Raw genomic sequence first — 13833 nt, 5'->3', positions numbered from 1 at the left:
CACGAAAATTGTTGAGTTCTTCTCCGTTCCATCGCGGCTCTTAATTGGCACTAGGAACCAAATTTGATGTGCATGGATTTAATGTGTATTTGATATGAACTCAGACAAGAAAAAGCAGACAACCAATCAGGATCTCACATGGAATATCTGCTTAGGTAGTTGCTAGTTGCACGGGCTAGCGGGTTAAAGAGATAATAAATACTATTTTTGTGTAATACACAATAGTAGGAAATGCAATAGATAATACCAAGTTTTTAAAAACCAACTCTTTCACTCTCACTCTCACTCTCGCGCTCTCTCTCGCGCGCTCTCCTTCCCTCTCTCCCTCTCCCTCCCTCTCCCTCCCTCTCCAACCCAATCGTTGCACGACGTTGCCCCGAAAACTTTTTGATTCTTCGTGTCTTCCATCGAAGCGATTGGCACTAAAAACCAAATTTGATGTGCACAGATCAAATATGTTTTTGATATGAACTTACGCCGGATATAACGAAAGTCGGACAACGAATCAAGGGTTAGTGACTACTACCCTTCAAGTTTGTGAAGCATGAATAAATATGTTCTAACATTTTGCAGTATTTAGACGAACTAACGCCTGAAATGGGTACTTCATATTGAATTCGTCTATGTGTCTATATAATATCCTGATTAATCCAAATATATGTTGCTTGCTTTGTTGACTTGAACTCTATGCGTCATGTAGAGCTAAGAGAATCATCAACTACTAGCCCTTACTTTTTCTATCGGAAAACCCTATCAAAGAATATCTATCACTATCAAAGGAGTTAGCTATTACTCAATCATGAGCACCATTTTTACAAGACACGGCTAGAGTAGTGCCTATTGATTCTGGCCTACATATTTACCATAGCTTGGACTAGGGTTGGCGTTAGGTTAGGAATATCTTAAGGATTCTGAATATGGTTATTGTTGATGACATATACGGCAAATGAGGCGTGCGTGCGTGGGTGTCCCTTTCTCGCTCTCTCTCTCTCTCTTACACACACACTCTCTCTCTCTCTCTCTCTCTCTCTCTCTCTCTCTCTCTCTCTCTCTACCTCTCTCTTTCTCTCGTACCCTCTCTCTCTCTATCCCCTCATCTCTCTCGCGCGCTCTCTCTCTCCCCCTCTCTCTGTGTCGCCCACTCTTTTTACCCTCCTTCTCTCTCTTGCTCTCCCTATTCTCCATTCCCTCTCTTCCGCTGCTCCAACTATTTTCGCACTCGCTCTCTCCCCACATCCCATTCTCTCGTTCTGTCCCTTTCGCTTCGTCTCCCTCTTTCTCGCCCTCTTCTCTCTCTCTCTCTCACTGTAATATTATCACCTGGTAGTCAGTCGAATAAGTGGTTCTAAAATTTAATTCTAAATCAATTGTCCGAATGTCTGAACAACGATTCTACGGAAAATAATGCTAACAGTCTAAAACCTTCTTATTAGTTCATTTTGTTAACATGTTTCCACTTTTCGTAGCGAGGAGTGTAAAGAAACACGACATAACCATGCATATAGTGTATGTAGGCCTACCCTACCGCGAAGAACGTCATTTAGCTGTAGGCATAGTGATATTATATGATATGATATTATATCCTACGCATAGTCGTTAAACTTGTGATTGATACAACGAGTTCGCGGTTCGACAATATATCTATAGCTATCGCATTCACTTACATTAGTTGCCATTCTTATTATTCGCCTTGTAACTTTTCACATGTAGATACTTAACCAGTGGTCTCCCTCCACCCAGGCACATACATCTCTTTGGTCTACGTGTTAAATCTCGCGAGAGAGAGAGATGGTTGCGATCACGTGACGAAACCAGATGTGAATCAGGTGAACGAATCATCAAGTGATTCATGCATGTATGCGTGCTTTATAAGTACATGTATATCTGAAAGTGAGTGGCGCAGGTTATATCTGTCTATACACCTGTACGATGATCGGCAGGTCAACTAGGTCATAAATACACGTATTTCATTTCTAACACCATAATATACAAATATAATCAAATATAATCATACAAATATATATACAATAATATATATACAAAAAAAAAATATATATATATATATACAAATATAATCATGGTATTATAAATACCATGCATTTATTATATTTATGGTTATCCCTGACAGGTTTTTCACACGACGCAAATGTGAGGTTCCCCTCTTACTTCTCCTCCTTAGCATTAATTCACTTATACCAACCAGCACATGCCTTCGCCGATGTAGCAAGGCTAACAAATTGACAATAAACGAATAATTAATTATTCTATTAAATAAAAATTGAACGTCTATTTATTCATTTGTTTATTCACTCATTCGTTCACTCTTTCGTTCGTGTATGTATTTACACATTACTCAATATTGTGACATGTATATGAATGCGTATGTCGCCGGTGCTCGGCTCCCACGCAAGATTCGGGAGATGTGTGATTACGTCATGCGTCCTGTCACTCATCCGTGAATTGTGAATTGCGCGTAGTCTCCAGCTGAGTCTAGCATCATCGACTACATGCATGATATTGCGCGCTCGATTCTTGAGCCATCACATTGGCTGCTCTTATCTAATCTAGACGGGCTACAATGACCACGTAATGACAGCGCCTTATTTTGCAATGCAAGCGCGCATTTCCTACCTTCTAGAACTTGTTTTTATTATTGTTTGAACTTCAGAAACGAGGCACGTGTACTAGGATGTGGGTTGGACAACGAAGAGAAACGTGCCAACACACGGCTAACGATATTATTAATGCCAAAACAATTTCGCGCCCGCGAGATACACACACACACACACGCACCGACGGATGAACGCACGCACACAAACACACGCACGCACACACTCACACACACACACACACACGCACACACACACGCACACACACACACACACACGCACGTACGGATGAACGCACGCACGCAGTTTGTATTCACTCCCGAGGTCGTTATTTTACCGTAGACGACAATTCGCGTGAATTCCCGTAATTCATTTAAATGCAACACAATTCTCTACCATTATCCTACCATTTTGTAACGTCAACGTTATCAGGACTGAATATAAATATACAAATATTGTTATATTATGTATATTATTACGAATTTGTTTATTAATCATATTACATTATATTATAAAACAACTAATATGTTTTTACTCATTCCTGATCTCGTGTAGATTGGGGGCAAAATGATGGGAACGATGTTTCATAAAGTTAACCCAATATTCGATGAAGATTGCGCAGCTGCGATTTCAGTTTTTTTTTTTTATCTTAACAGCTTTCTGTAAACTTACAGCGAAGACATATTTGTCTAGTATGGGTGTTGGGCAAGTCTAATATTGAGAATTTCACATGATGTAAAGACGAACATTTGTCGATAAAGAGCAAAACAAAGTGTGTGGAGGATAAAGCGTCTGTTTAATACCACAAATAGCAGGTACAATACAGTAGCACTCAAAACAAACCAACATGAGCAAATATTATACACAACGGAACTCCTCACTCCCATTTCGTTTCGGTTCGACTGATCAGTTCATACAGCAATATTTCTTCTTATACATTACAATTTTAACTCGCTGCACGCAATTTCACGACGACGTACGTTATAACAACGTGGCCACGAATGACAATCGTGCAAGCTCATCCTACCGGCAGAACCAGTCACGCCTTCTAATCAAAAAAGGTTTCAAAATCGGGAACTACCGGGTGATGAAACGACGCAACACAACCAGATCACGCCCCATCGATGTCGTAACTCGAATGAATATATGTAGTTATCTTTTTCCAACTGTTCGATCTTCAACGACGCAATACCGACGTACACCGTAAAACAGCACGTTTCTTGTGCGTAACGTGGTTCGTAATAAGGCGCGTGCTTAGCATGCATTCCCGATGCAAGTGACAACCATCACGTCAATACACAATTCTAAACCATCCATACACCGACCGCACCTCGCAGACCCTAAAACTGCCACGAATAAGTGAAGGGTCGTCCTAGTTAGTATTCGATGACCACCCAAAAACGTACGCACGCGCCCGTTACACGAGTCAGATTCGACTTACGAAATGGTAACGCGACGGACGGGCGGAAACGTCATCGGGGTCACGTACGTCATCGAGCGGCGTGACCTTTGTGAGGGTTACTTCCGTTCGTCGCATTACCGTGTCGTAAATCATCAAGAACCAAATCGCCTGTCGTCGATGCGGTGCTGATGTACGTTCATGATAGCAACAAATAGTAGCATCTAAGAGGACAGGACTGGGTCCTGTTACCTTCTCCCCCGTACCATCCATCGTCTTGCCTAACCCACGTCAAGAAACAGTACCGGCTTCACCTTCAAACTACTCTCTTCTGCTTCCACACTGTGGGCTGGCCACAGCGAGAGGTGAGATCCCAATGCTGCCTCGTTTAGTTTTAACCACACTCGCTTATAGCGGTTTCACGCGCAACACGCTCCCTCCACGCGACGACGGGGATGCGAACCAATAGGAACGTACCTGACACCTAAAGGTTTGGCGGCGAACCAATAGGAACGTACCTGACACCTAAAGGTTTGGCGGAACAGACTGCATGAACATCCGACCAGTTTTATGTTCACGTACTCGCGCATGCGCACTCGACGCGACATTGGCCTTGTCTCGTTAACGCGTTCGTTAGATACACGTAATACACTAACACATCCACGCGAACGATGAATAGAATAACTATGATCGACGGTAAATGTATAAAAACAATATATACGATCTTTCATACCGGTATGCGACACAATAAAAAACATAGCATATGTTGTCATCGGCTAACTGGTGAAAATAGCAGAACCTTTACAGCTCTCGAAAATAGTATACCTTACAAAATTGCCTTCAGTCACAAGATTATCAAATCCCAACATACAAACGCGACAGCTTACGGTTAGCTACGACTTTCGTATGAATCACTCACTATACGGTATGATTTCTTTGTGAACCAACAAACAAGCAAGTGGTACACCTGTTACTGAAGCGGCAGAAAGACAGCCAGTATCCATGGCAACACAACACTAACAGGTGGGCCCCTTATCTGACTCCTCTCAGAGGAGTGCACAGCTGACATTACACAATTGACATCTAATATACGCAACAGTTTCCTCGTTACTGTGTTCTCTCCCTCTCTCTCTCTCTCTCACTCACTCACTCACTCACTCAATCCCTCTCTCTTTCTCCCCTCTCTCTATCAATCTATCATTCTCTCACCCCTCCTTATTTATCACACTCACTACGCATACGCGCACGCACGCACGCACGCACGCGCACATGCACATGCACATACATGTACGCCCGCACACATACGTGCGCACACCTTTTTCTAGGGAGCAAATAAAACTTCTAAAATGGACAGCACTGTGCACGTACATTCTTACATACACTTTTAAATGTTTGTTTAGTACATTAACAATAACACAATAATTCGACCTCTTTCACAACGATTACCTGCTACAACCTGTAGAAAATGATGGCTGCTCGTTGCGCCCGCTGCCAACAGAGAGCACCACGCGAGAGCGTCGCGCGATCAAGCCAAGCAAACCCAGTTGCACATCAAGGTAAATACGAAAATAAAAACTTCGGTTGTGATTGCGGCTCGAGTTCTGAATGTATATTGGCGATGAGGAAACGACGATGCTGTCACGCTACGCGACACTGCAGCGTTGTGACAGCTGTGACACGAGCCACCCAATACGATGGCCGTACGACGATAACACTGACGGAGGGGGTACACACACACACACACGCGCGCGCACGCACGCACGCACGCACGCACGCACGCACGCACACACATATACATACATACATACACAGTACTGAAAACTCGCTCCACGGTATTCAGTTAAAGTTGCGGTTCCTGTATACGCCATACGAGAGCGCATGTGGATAACATTGGTGAACAACCGCAATCAAAATATCTCAGTTGGAAACTCTGAAAACTCTAAATGCAATATACCTCCATCTTTGTGAGGAGACAGAGAAAGAGAGAGAGAGAGTGAGTGAGAGAGAGAGAGAGAGAGAGAGAGAGAGAGAGAGAGAGAAAGAGAGAGGAGGGGCGAGCCTAACACAGAGAGAGAGGGAGATAAAGGAGGAGAATGGAAACCATCCACGATGGATCCTCCGATGGATCCATCTATCTATAAACGAATCAGACGAATAGAAAGGAAGGGTGGGGGCAACGATAGCGAGAGAGGGGAGATAGTGAGATAGTGTGAGAGGGAGAGGGGAGATAGTGAGATAGTGAGAGAGGGGAGATAGTGAGATAGTGAGAGAGGGGAGATTGGTCTAGAAAGACATAATCAAAGAACCTTGATTGAAGCCGTGTGCATCTGGTCCAACTTGATAGTTTAAGAAAACTAAAGAAACTTGGCACTGAACGCCAATATGTTACAACACTGAACCTAGATGTCAGGTAAAGCTCTCTCTATCTCTCTCTTTCTTTCTTCCTCTCTCCTACTCTCTTCCTCTGTGTGTCTCCATCTCTCTCTTTCTGTCTCTCTCTCTCTCTCTCTCTCTCTCTCTCTCTCTCTCTCTCTCTCTCTCTCTCTCTCTCCCTCTCTTTCTCTCGCTCTCTACTGGTCCACGATCATACGTAGTAGTAGTAGTAGTAGCAGTACCAGTCCACGACGTTGCCAGGGCCTGACCTGACATACAAAAGTAATGACTGATGAGGTTGCTTAACCCTTCTGCTTTCGACAGAACCCTATATACGATACACGAAGAATGCACATACACACACACGCACGCGCATCCACGCATGCACACACACGCGCGCGCACGCACACACACGCGCGCGCACGTACACACACACACAGCTTCTTAATACTGTCGACTTCACAACATTCAGAACAAAACAATTCAAGTCTCTGCACAGCAGTAGAATTCAACATCAAATCTACGGAAGGCGCAAAGGCCCCCAGTACTAACTGTGCATATACCTAAACTATGTATACATATAAAATATTACATTCGTAACCTAATAATAATGATTGGCGTTAGAGTTTTCACTGACGACTGCATCATAGGCCATGAATTCATATCACACAATATAACCGTGTGACTCTACCGAGCTGTGCTTCGTTCTCAGCACGCCCCGCACCAGAAAAAAAACACCGGCAGCTCTCTATACAGAATTATATACTCGCAATGTAAATAATCATATCGATACTTGAAAACCACCGAAATCAAGACGATCCGAAATAATTGCTGCTCTGAAAAATACTCGGCGCTCGTGCGTTTTCGCCAGGCACAGTGCATGCTGAATCTCTGTAGTACCCCATATTCTCTCTCGCTCTGTCTCGCTTTCTTCCCTCTCTCTCTCTCTCTCTCTCTCTTACTATATGGATCCACAGAAAACACGCGGGAAACCACGGTCGAACAGTTTTTTTGCCGCTCGTGCACGCAAAAGCTGGACGTCATCGCAACCGGTGCACCACGACTGTGACGTCACACCTCAGCTGTCGACCCCGTGACCTTGACCTTGTGCCTGCTCGGTGACCACGTCCCGTCCTTCCCATGGGACAACGGTCACACCGACTGTGTCACAATGTCAACACATCAGTCACGCAGACCACTCGACTCTAACTGCCAATGCTCACACAATTTTTCTCTCTAGCAAACTGGAGCGCCCCCACATTCAATTAGAATACCTTGGGTGGGCGAGGCGCTCGAAAGTATTTGCCTTCAACATTGAGCTTTCTTGTGTCTTTAACAACGCGATTAATTAAACATGCGAATCATCGTTCGGCCGCCTTGGACGACATTTCATACTGGCATTATCTGTTAACAGAATATATTAAAATCATAGCAGCTTTCGTCTTTCTTTACCACGCGACTATGAACAACGTAAGATGACGGACAATGCATGCTGCGTACGTATATTTCTAAACGTGTATGATGTGTATGGGTATGTGCGTATCACACTGAAACACTACGCATCTCTGGTTAAGTGAGTGTGTGAGTGTGTGAGTGAGAGTGAGTATGTGTGTGTGCGTCTGTGTGTGCCGCACGTGCGTGTCAAACACACTAAGGCTACTCTAACTGGTGATATGTGTGGACTCACTAACTCTTCGCGACAACACGAACGCGAGCGGTCGTAACGTTAACGTACGCGCAGCGACCTCACGCTTGCTCGCGTGCCGCCATGACACACGTAGCTGACCCCAGCAGCTTCTTACGTCACCTGAGCCGTCGACGGCGGAAAAAGCGATAAATGCTGGTAGTCTTAAAGGAGTCGCCTCCCTTCCCCTCTCCCTCCCCACACCACCCTTCCCCTGCAAAAATATCCGGTCTCAACGCACGACGGACGGCGCCTTTTCGCCCCCCCACGCGACCGTCGGCCGATCGATCAGCATCCACGACGAGCAAGTACCGTTGGCTCTTGCTTCTGAAGCCACGAAAAAGGACCAGCACGAAAACCCAGACCCCATCGTCGGTAGTAAGACAAGTCCAACCGCTGGTCTTCATACAAACTTCTCCTCATAGACCGCTCGTTACTTAAGTATATAACGCAGCATTACGAAACGAAATTCCGTCAACCTGTCTCCAAGGAAAGGTTCGTGTCGTGACCGATGTTCAGATTGAATTTTAGTTTCCGACAACGGGTCCCCGGACGCCTCGCGACCTCCGACCTGGGCGACCTCCTCCACTCGGACGCTGCTAGACTAGAAAGCATCACTTGGGCTTTTTTTTACACGGAACAGCGCACGTCTTTTTTCTTGTTTTTGTGGGTTTTTTCTCGCTTTCTTTCTCCACTCTCACTTTCGCTCCCCTACGCAAGACGTTTTCACAACACGAAAGCCTGGCCAGAGGCTGGTAACTCAACACACAACACGGTAAAAAACAATAGAAAACTCAGTGGCATCGCCGCGCGGCGGCGGCGGCGGAGGCGGCGCAGAGGGCTCCCCTCCTCCTCATCGCATCTGCTCAGTAGCCAGTACTGCTGCGCTCAGCGCCATCTGCAGGGACAAAAAAACAAGAAAATGGCACGGACCCTAAAAACCAACAGTTCCACAGCCAATTCGCAACTGACCTCTTTGCGCATGCAAGATTACCACGCCCCCTCCCCCTAGATACCGTTGCTACGCCGGTAAATATATACAAGTTTGTTCGAGTTTTCTAAACGTGCCAAAATGTCGACTGTGGCTGTCCGATGTTAAAGGAATAATAGGTCCATTGATTATGCAATGTTGACGAATGCTAGAGTAACTGGCACCTTGTGTAGTTAAAGGAATAATATGGCCATTGATTATGCAATGTTGACGAATGCTAGAGTAACTGGTACCTTGTGTAGTCAATAAGTACATTACCTTATAGCCAAACACGTATTAGTTTGTCCAATATCGCTGCTGGTTATTAAGAAATGTCCAATTGAAATCCACAGTCCAAAAATCAGTTGTTTACAGTTTCAAACCGCTGCCGGCGAAGCGGGTGTGATACAGATTTATAGTGCACCGGACATTTTCGCACGCATGCTCGGCCGTACGCAATGCTATCATCAGTGATTTCGTAAAAATGGACGCTCGTGATAAGGAACTTTTTGTCAGGGCTGTCCACGTGCGTCCGTGATTAGTACGTGTGTTTTACTCTATTTCCATGTTTAGTCCGTGGCCGTGGGTACACCGCTGACAACTCCGTTTCATCTGGCGCCCAAAACATACGGGCCGCACAAATGTTTACGCCATCGCTTGACTCCTGGTTAACATTTACGGCACGTAAATGATACGCTGATACATATCAACAACCAATTTCAAGTCTTGTTTGTAATCTAACCAGCAGTGATATTGGACAAACTAATACGCGTTTGACTATAAAGTAATCATAATGTACTTATTAACTACACAAGGTGCCAGTTACTCTAGCATTCGTCAACATTGCATAATCAATGGACCTATTATTCCTTTAAGCATTATTTTTAGAATGCAGCATCGCAGCTGAAGTAAAAACCAATTACTACGTGAGACACGCCAGTGTTGTGGCTACGTGTGAAATAACTCAACGTTAGTGACTGACATAGCGAGATGTAACGTGAGCCAGGGCATCAAATTCTTGACTTTTTAGGGTGAGGAAAGTGTTGCCTGTGGTTTAAACAGAATTTATAGGGCACGGCAGTAAGCTGGTACCGAGTGAATCATGAACGTGGGCGGTTATCTGGGCCACTCTTTTACGTAAGTGAAATACAACTACAACATGAGATTCGCTTGAATGACATGGACGCAAACCAGGTCGAGCAGCCTAGACAGTTCATTGCTATGGGGAACGACGAAGATATTAGCCAACTTGCAGTCATTTCACGGCGGCCATGCACTTATTTCAGCGAATAAATATATAATACGCAGTTTTTTTTTTATTTCCACTTTGTATACCTGCTTTACTCTGCATTTTCAATTTGTATTATTGCCTCCTAATACTCTATGAAAAAGGACCACTTCCCATTCTTTATAACGTGTAAAAATCCAGGAAAAGATCGGTGCATGCCCCTGGATGCCGCTTCGCTAGGACACAAATGTTCTAGTGAACTGAGACGCCCTATTTCCCCAACTCTAGCCAATACTTGACATCCACCAATTTCCAGCGACACCACAGAAATTGAGGAGGGAGACCATCACACTCCCAGCAGTCAATGTCTCGGTGAAACTCGAGCCCAGGCACGCCAGAGATGCCAACACATATTTGAAGCAATCTGTAGTTTCTGGCCATCAAATTAGTAGTTAGAGGGTGACCTAGTGACCCGAGTTTGCTAGGGGGGTCCGGCATGCCCCCCAGAAAATTTTTGGACTCTGAGATGCAATTTCCTGCATTCTGAGGGTCAATAATGACAATAAATTGACAAAAAATGACAAAATTTTTTTTGGCCCGATCACAGTGAAATTCGTAGTTTAATACAAACTGGTCGTAGTGGTGCAAAAGGAATAGAAATTCGTATAAAATATGGATAAATCGTAGTGGTTGGCATCTCTGGCACGCCCTCTCCAAACTACGGCAAATTAGTTTCAGTTAGACGCGTTAATTACCTGCTAATGCGTGCTCAGTGACGCTGAGGCAAAGACTTTCGAGTCTGTTGTTTATGTCGTGATCCATTGAGCCGACACTGAAGTCAGATTCTGAAATGGAGCGCAGCAGCGATTCGTGTTACTGGCTGAAAACCACCAATCTTACAAATGCTTCGAAAGATTTTCTAGTCGTCGGTCAATCATTAGGTTCGTACGTCTTAACGCGCGTGCATACACCCACGCACGCACCCACGCAAACTCACGCGCATACGCACACATACTCACGTACATATGCATGCACGCACACTTACGCACACACACACACACGCTCACGCACATACGCACACACACACGCTCGCACGCACGCACGCACGCACGCACGCACGCACGCACGCACGCGAAATTGGGGAAAAAACTGAGTGAAACGGTTTCGAATTCGTCGTGAAACTAGAAATTTGAGCCGATTAGTATTAACGTGCATCATGCGATGTTTTTGGATATAGGAAAAAACTATCAATAATAACCTATGTATAAAAATCATTAAGAGGAAAACTTACAAGTGTGCTTTATAGAGACAGGTGTCCATTCAATAGAGGTGGCTTCATTGTCTGCATAACTGCCTTTGTTATACGTCGAAATATTATACGTATAACTGCATTATATAACAGCATCTTTATAGACAGGTGTCCGTTTTATAGAAGTGACCTCTAACACGATCTCTAATCGCAATTCGGCTTCTCTCTCTATATATACATCTCTTTCTCTCTCTCTTCCAGGTTTCCTCCGCAGTTCTCCGCTGCCGCCAGCTTCCCCGCCGACTTCAAGCTGCTGCCGCCGGGCGTGTCGCCGGGCGTGATGCGTGCGTCGCGTCGCCTCCCCGGCCAGGTCGTGCCGCGCATGCCCTTCCCCAAGCAGGGCCTCGTGTCGCTGCCACTCGCCACCTTACAGCGGCCCTTCCTCTCACAGTCGTTCAACAAGCCGCGGCCGGCCAACCTCGATGTAAGTGCAAGCTCACGCGCGCGAGTCCGGGTTTCGCATCGCCCCCGCCGGCGCTCCCTTACGGGGCGTGCGTGCGGGGCGTGCTCTTACGGGGCGTGCGCGCGGGGCGCCCCCTTACGGGGCGTGCGCGCGGGGCGCCCCCCCCTTACGGGGCGTGCGCACGGGGCGTTTACAGGGTTTGGGTATGGAGCGCTGGGAAGTCCTAGAATTGCGAAGTGTCGGGGCCAGTCGCGGGAAAACGCTCGAAAGTTCGTGGGCTGCGGTCCGTGGCTGTCGTGGAATATTTGGCGTTATTACGTTTGGTTCGAGATGTATAGTTCTTGCTGTAGAGAACATATCCGTCGTGTCTAATAGGCGATGAAATTTGCTTCGTGCGAGAGTTTGTTCAATAATCGTTAAAAGGGCGAAGCGAGGATTATGTTCAGCTGAAGTCTTTAGGTCGAGGAAATTGGACTTCTTAAATCCTGGGAACTACTGGGAAAATTCCTGGAAAAACGTTCTGCTAGAGTGTGCGAACCCCGCTCCCGAAAATGGTCCAATCATTCTTAACATTCGTCCTTCTGTTTTTAACATAAGTTTTTCTTATAGACCGTTGACAGAAACACCGTAAAATTATGACTTTCTCAAATGCAGCCTATAAAGCTCCAGTCTATGAATGAGAAAGGTCAACATGCTTCCATTTTATCTTGAAACCCGGCTTTCTTCTTCTAGGAAGCATTTTTCGTGGGTTTCACAGACACTGTACGGTGATTAGCGACTATATGTTGTCTTATTTCTGTCAGAAGGGTGGCATCCAGCGAACTAAGTCGGCTCCAACGAGGCCGCCACCACAGCCAGCCTACAGTCTGTTCCAGCGACCAGGTACGTACGGCCACACGTGCCACACGCTCACTCAACAATGAGTGGGTCACAGCCATGTTTGTGTGTGTGCGTGCGTGCGTGCGTGCGTGCGACGCGATATTTATCACCAAAGTCCAACGCCGGCTACGTGTTGGGTTCGGGAAATTGGCAGCGTTGAACCGTGTGGTAGCGTTAATGTTGGCACCGGGTTACGGTATGCAGCGCAGTTGTGAGGGTGGTAGGGTGTGTGTGTGTGTGTGGTGCGTGCGTGCGTGCGTGCGTGCGTGCATGCGTGCGTGCGTGCGCGCGACAGTGTAGAGGTGTGTGGATTTGTGTCAGTGTAGGGTGGGTGTGTTTGTGCGACAGTGTAGATGTGTGGATTTGTGTGGGTGGTGGAAGGGCACACACGTGTTCGTGCGCGAGCGTCTAACGGCACGGGTGGGGTGTCTTACTCTGCGTCCGTCGCTGGTAGTATATGGTGAAGACGTGGTCGTGTGTCGTGGCATTGGAATTTAGGTCCTTGGAAAGTTTCGCACTGTCTGGTGCGCGGTAGAGCCCAATGGCAGGAATTTCGAAGCTGTAAATGTGCGCAGACGGCTACTAGTGTGAAAATTCAACATAGCGACGGCACAGCCTGCTTCCCATATACGATTGCTATTGGATTTCCCGAAACCATTAACACCTCATTTCCGAAAATCTAACTTCCTGCTAAGAACAAAGTCCTGTAATTTCGGCCGTGGCACAACACTAGTGTTAACGACCGGCCGTAAATATTTGACGAAACGTGAGAAAATGTGATACCACAGATCTCGCACACACGCACACGGGCACATGTTCACGTGTACATGCACACACACACACACAATCTCGCGCTCACGCACACACACACACGCACGCACGCACGCACGCACGCACGCGCACACACACACACACACACACTGACTCAGATACCCACGCACGCGTACACACACACACACACTGACTCAGACACGCACGC

The 13833-nt window shown here is 46.2% G+C and overlaps 1 protein-coding gene across 1 annotated transcript in view; it reads right to left on the bottom strand.

Annotated features, from left to right (window-relative positions):
- Positions 1–6552: 6552 nt before the first annotated feature.
- The window catches only part of LOC106807410 (protein Smaug homolog 1-like), a 79783-nt gene continuing 72502 nt past the window's right edge, over positions 6553–13833 (bottom strand). The window contains exons 9-10 of the mRNA XM_014809730.1: positions 11019–11108; positions 6553–8963 (exon numbers count right to left, since the gene is read on the bottom strand). Coding sequence (XP_014665216.1) covers positions 8932–8963; positions 11019–11108 — 122 coding nt within the window. The 3' untranslated portion in view covers positions 6553–8931. The remainder of the gene's footprint in view (positions 8964–11018; positions 11109–13833) is intronic.

Source organism: Priapulus caudatus, unplaced genomic scaffold (assembly GCF_000485595.1).
Source record: "Priapulus caudatus unplaced genomic scaffold, Priapulus_caudatus-5.0.1 Scaffold213, whole genome shotgun sequence".
NCBI lineage: Eukaryota > Metazoa > Priapulida > Priapulimorpha > Priapulimorphida > Priapulidae > Priapulus > Priapulus caudatus.
Note: the sequence above shows the minus strand (reverse complement) of the source record. Positions and strands in the feature narration are given on the sequence as shown.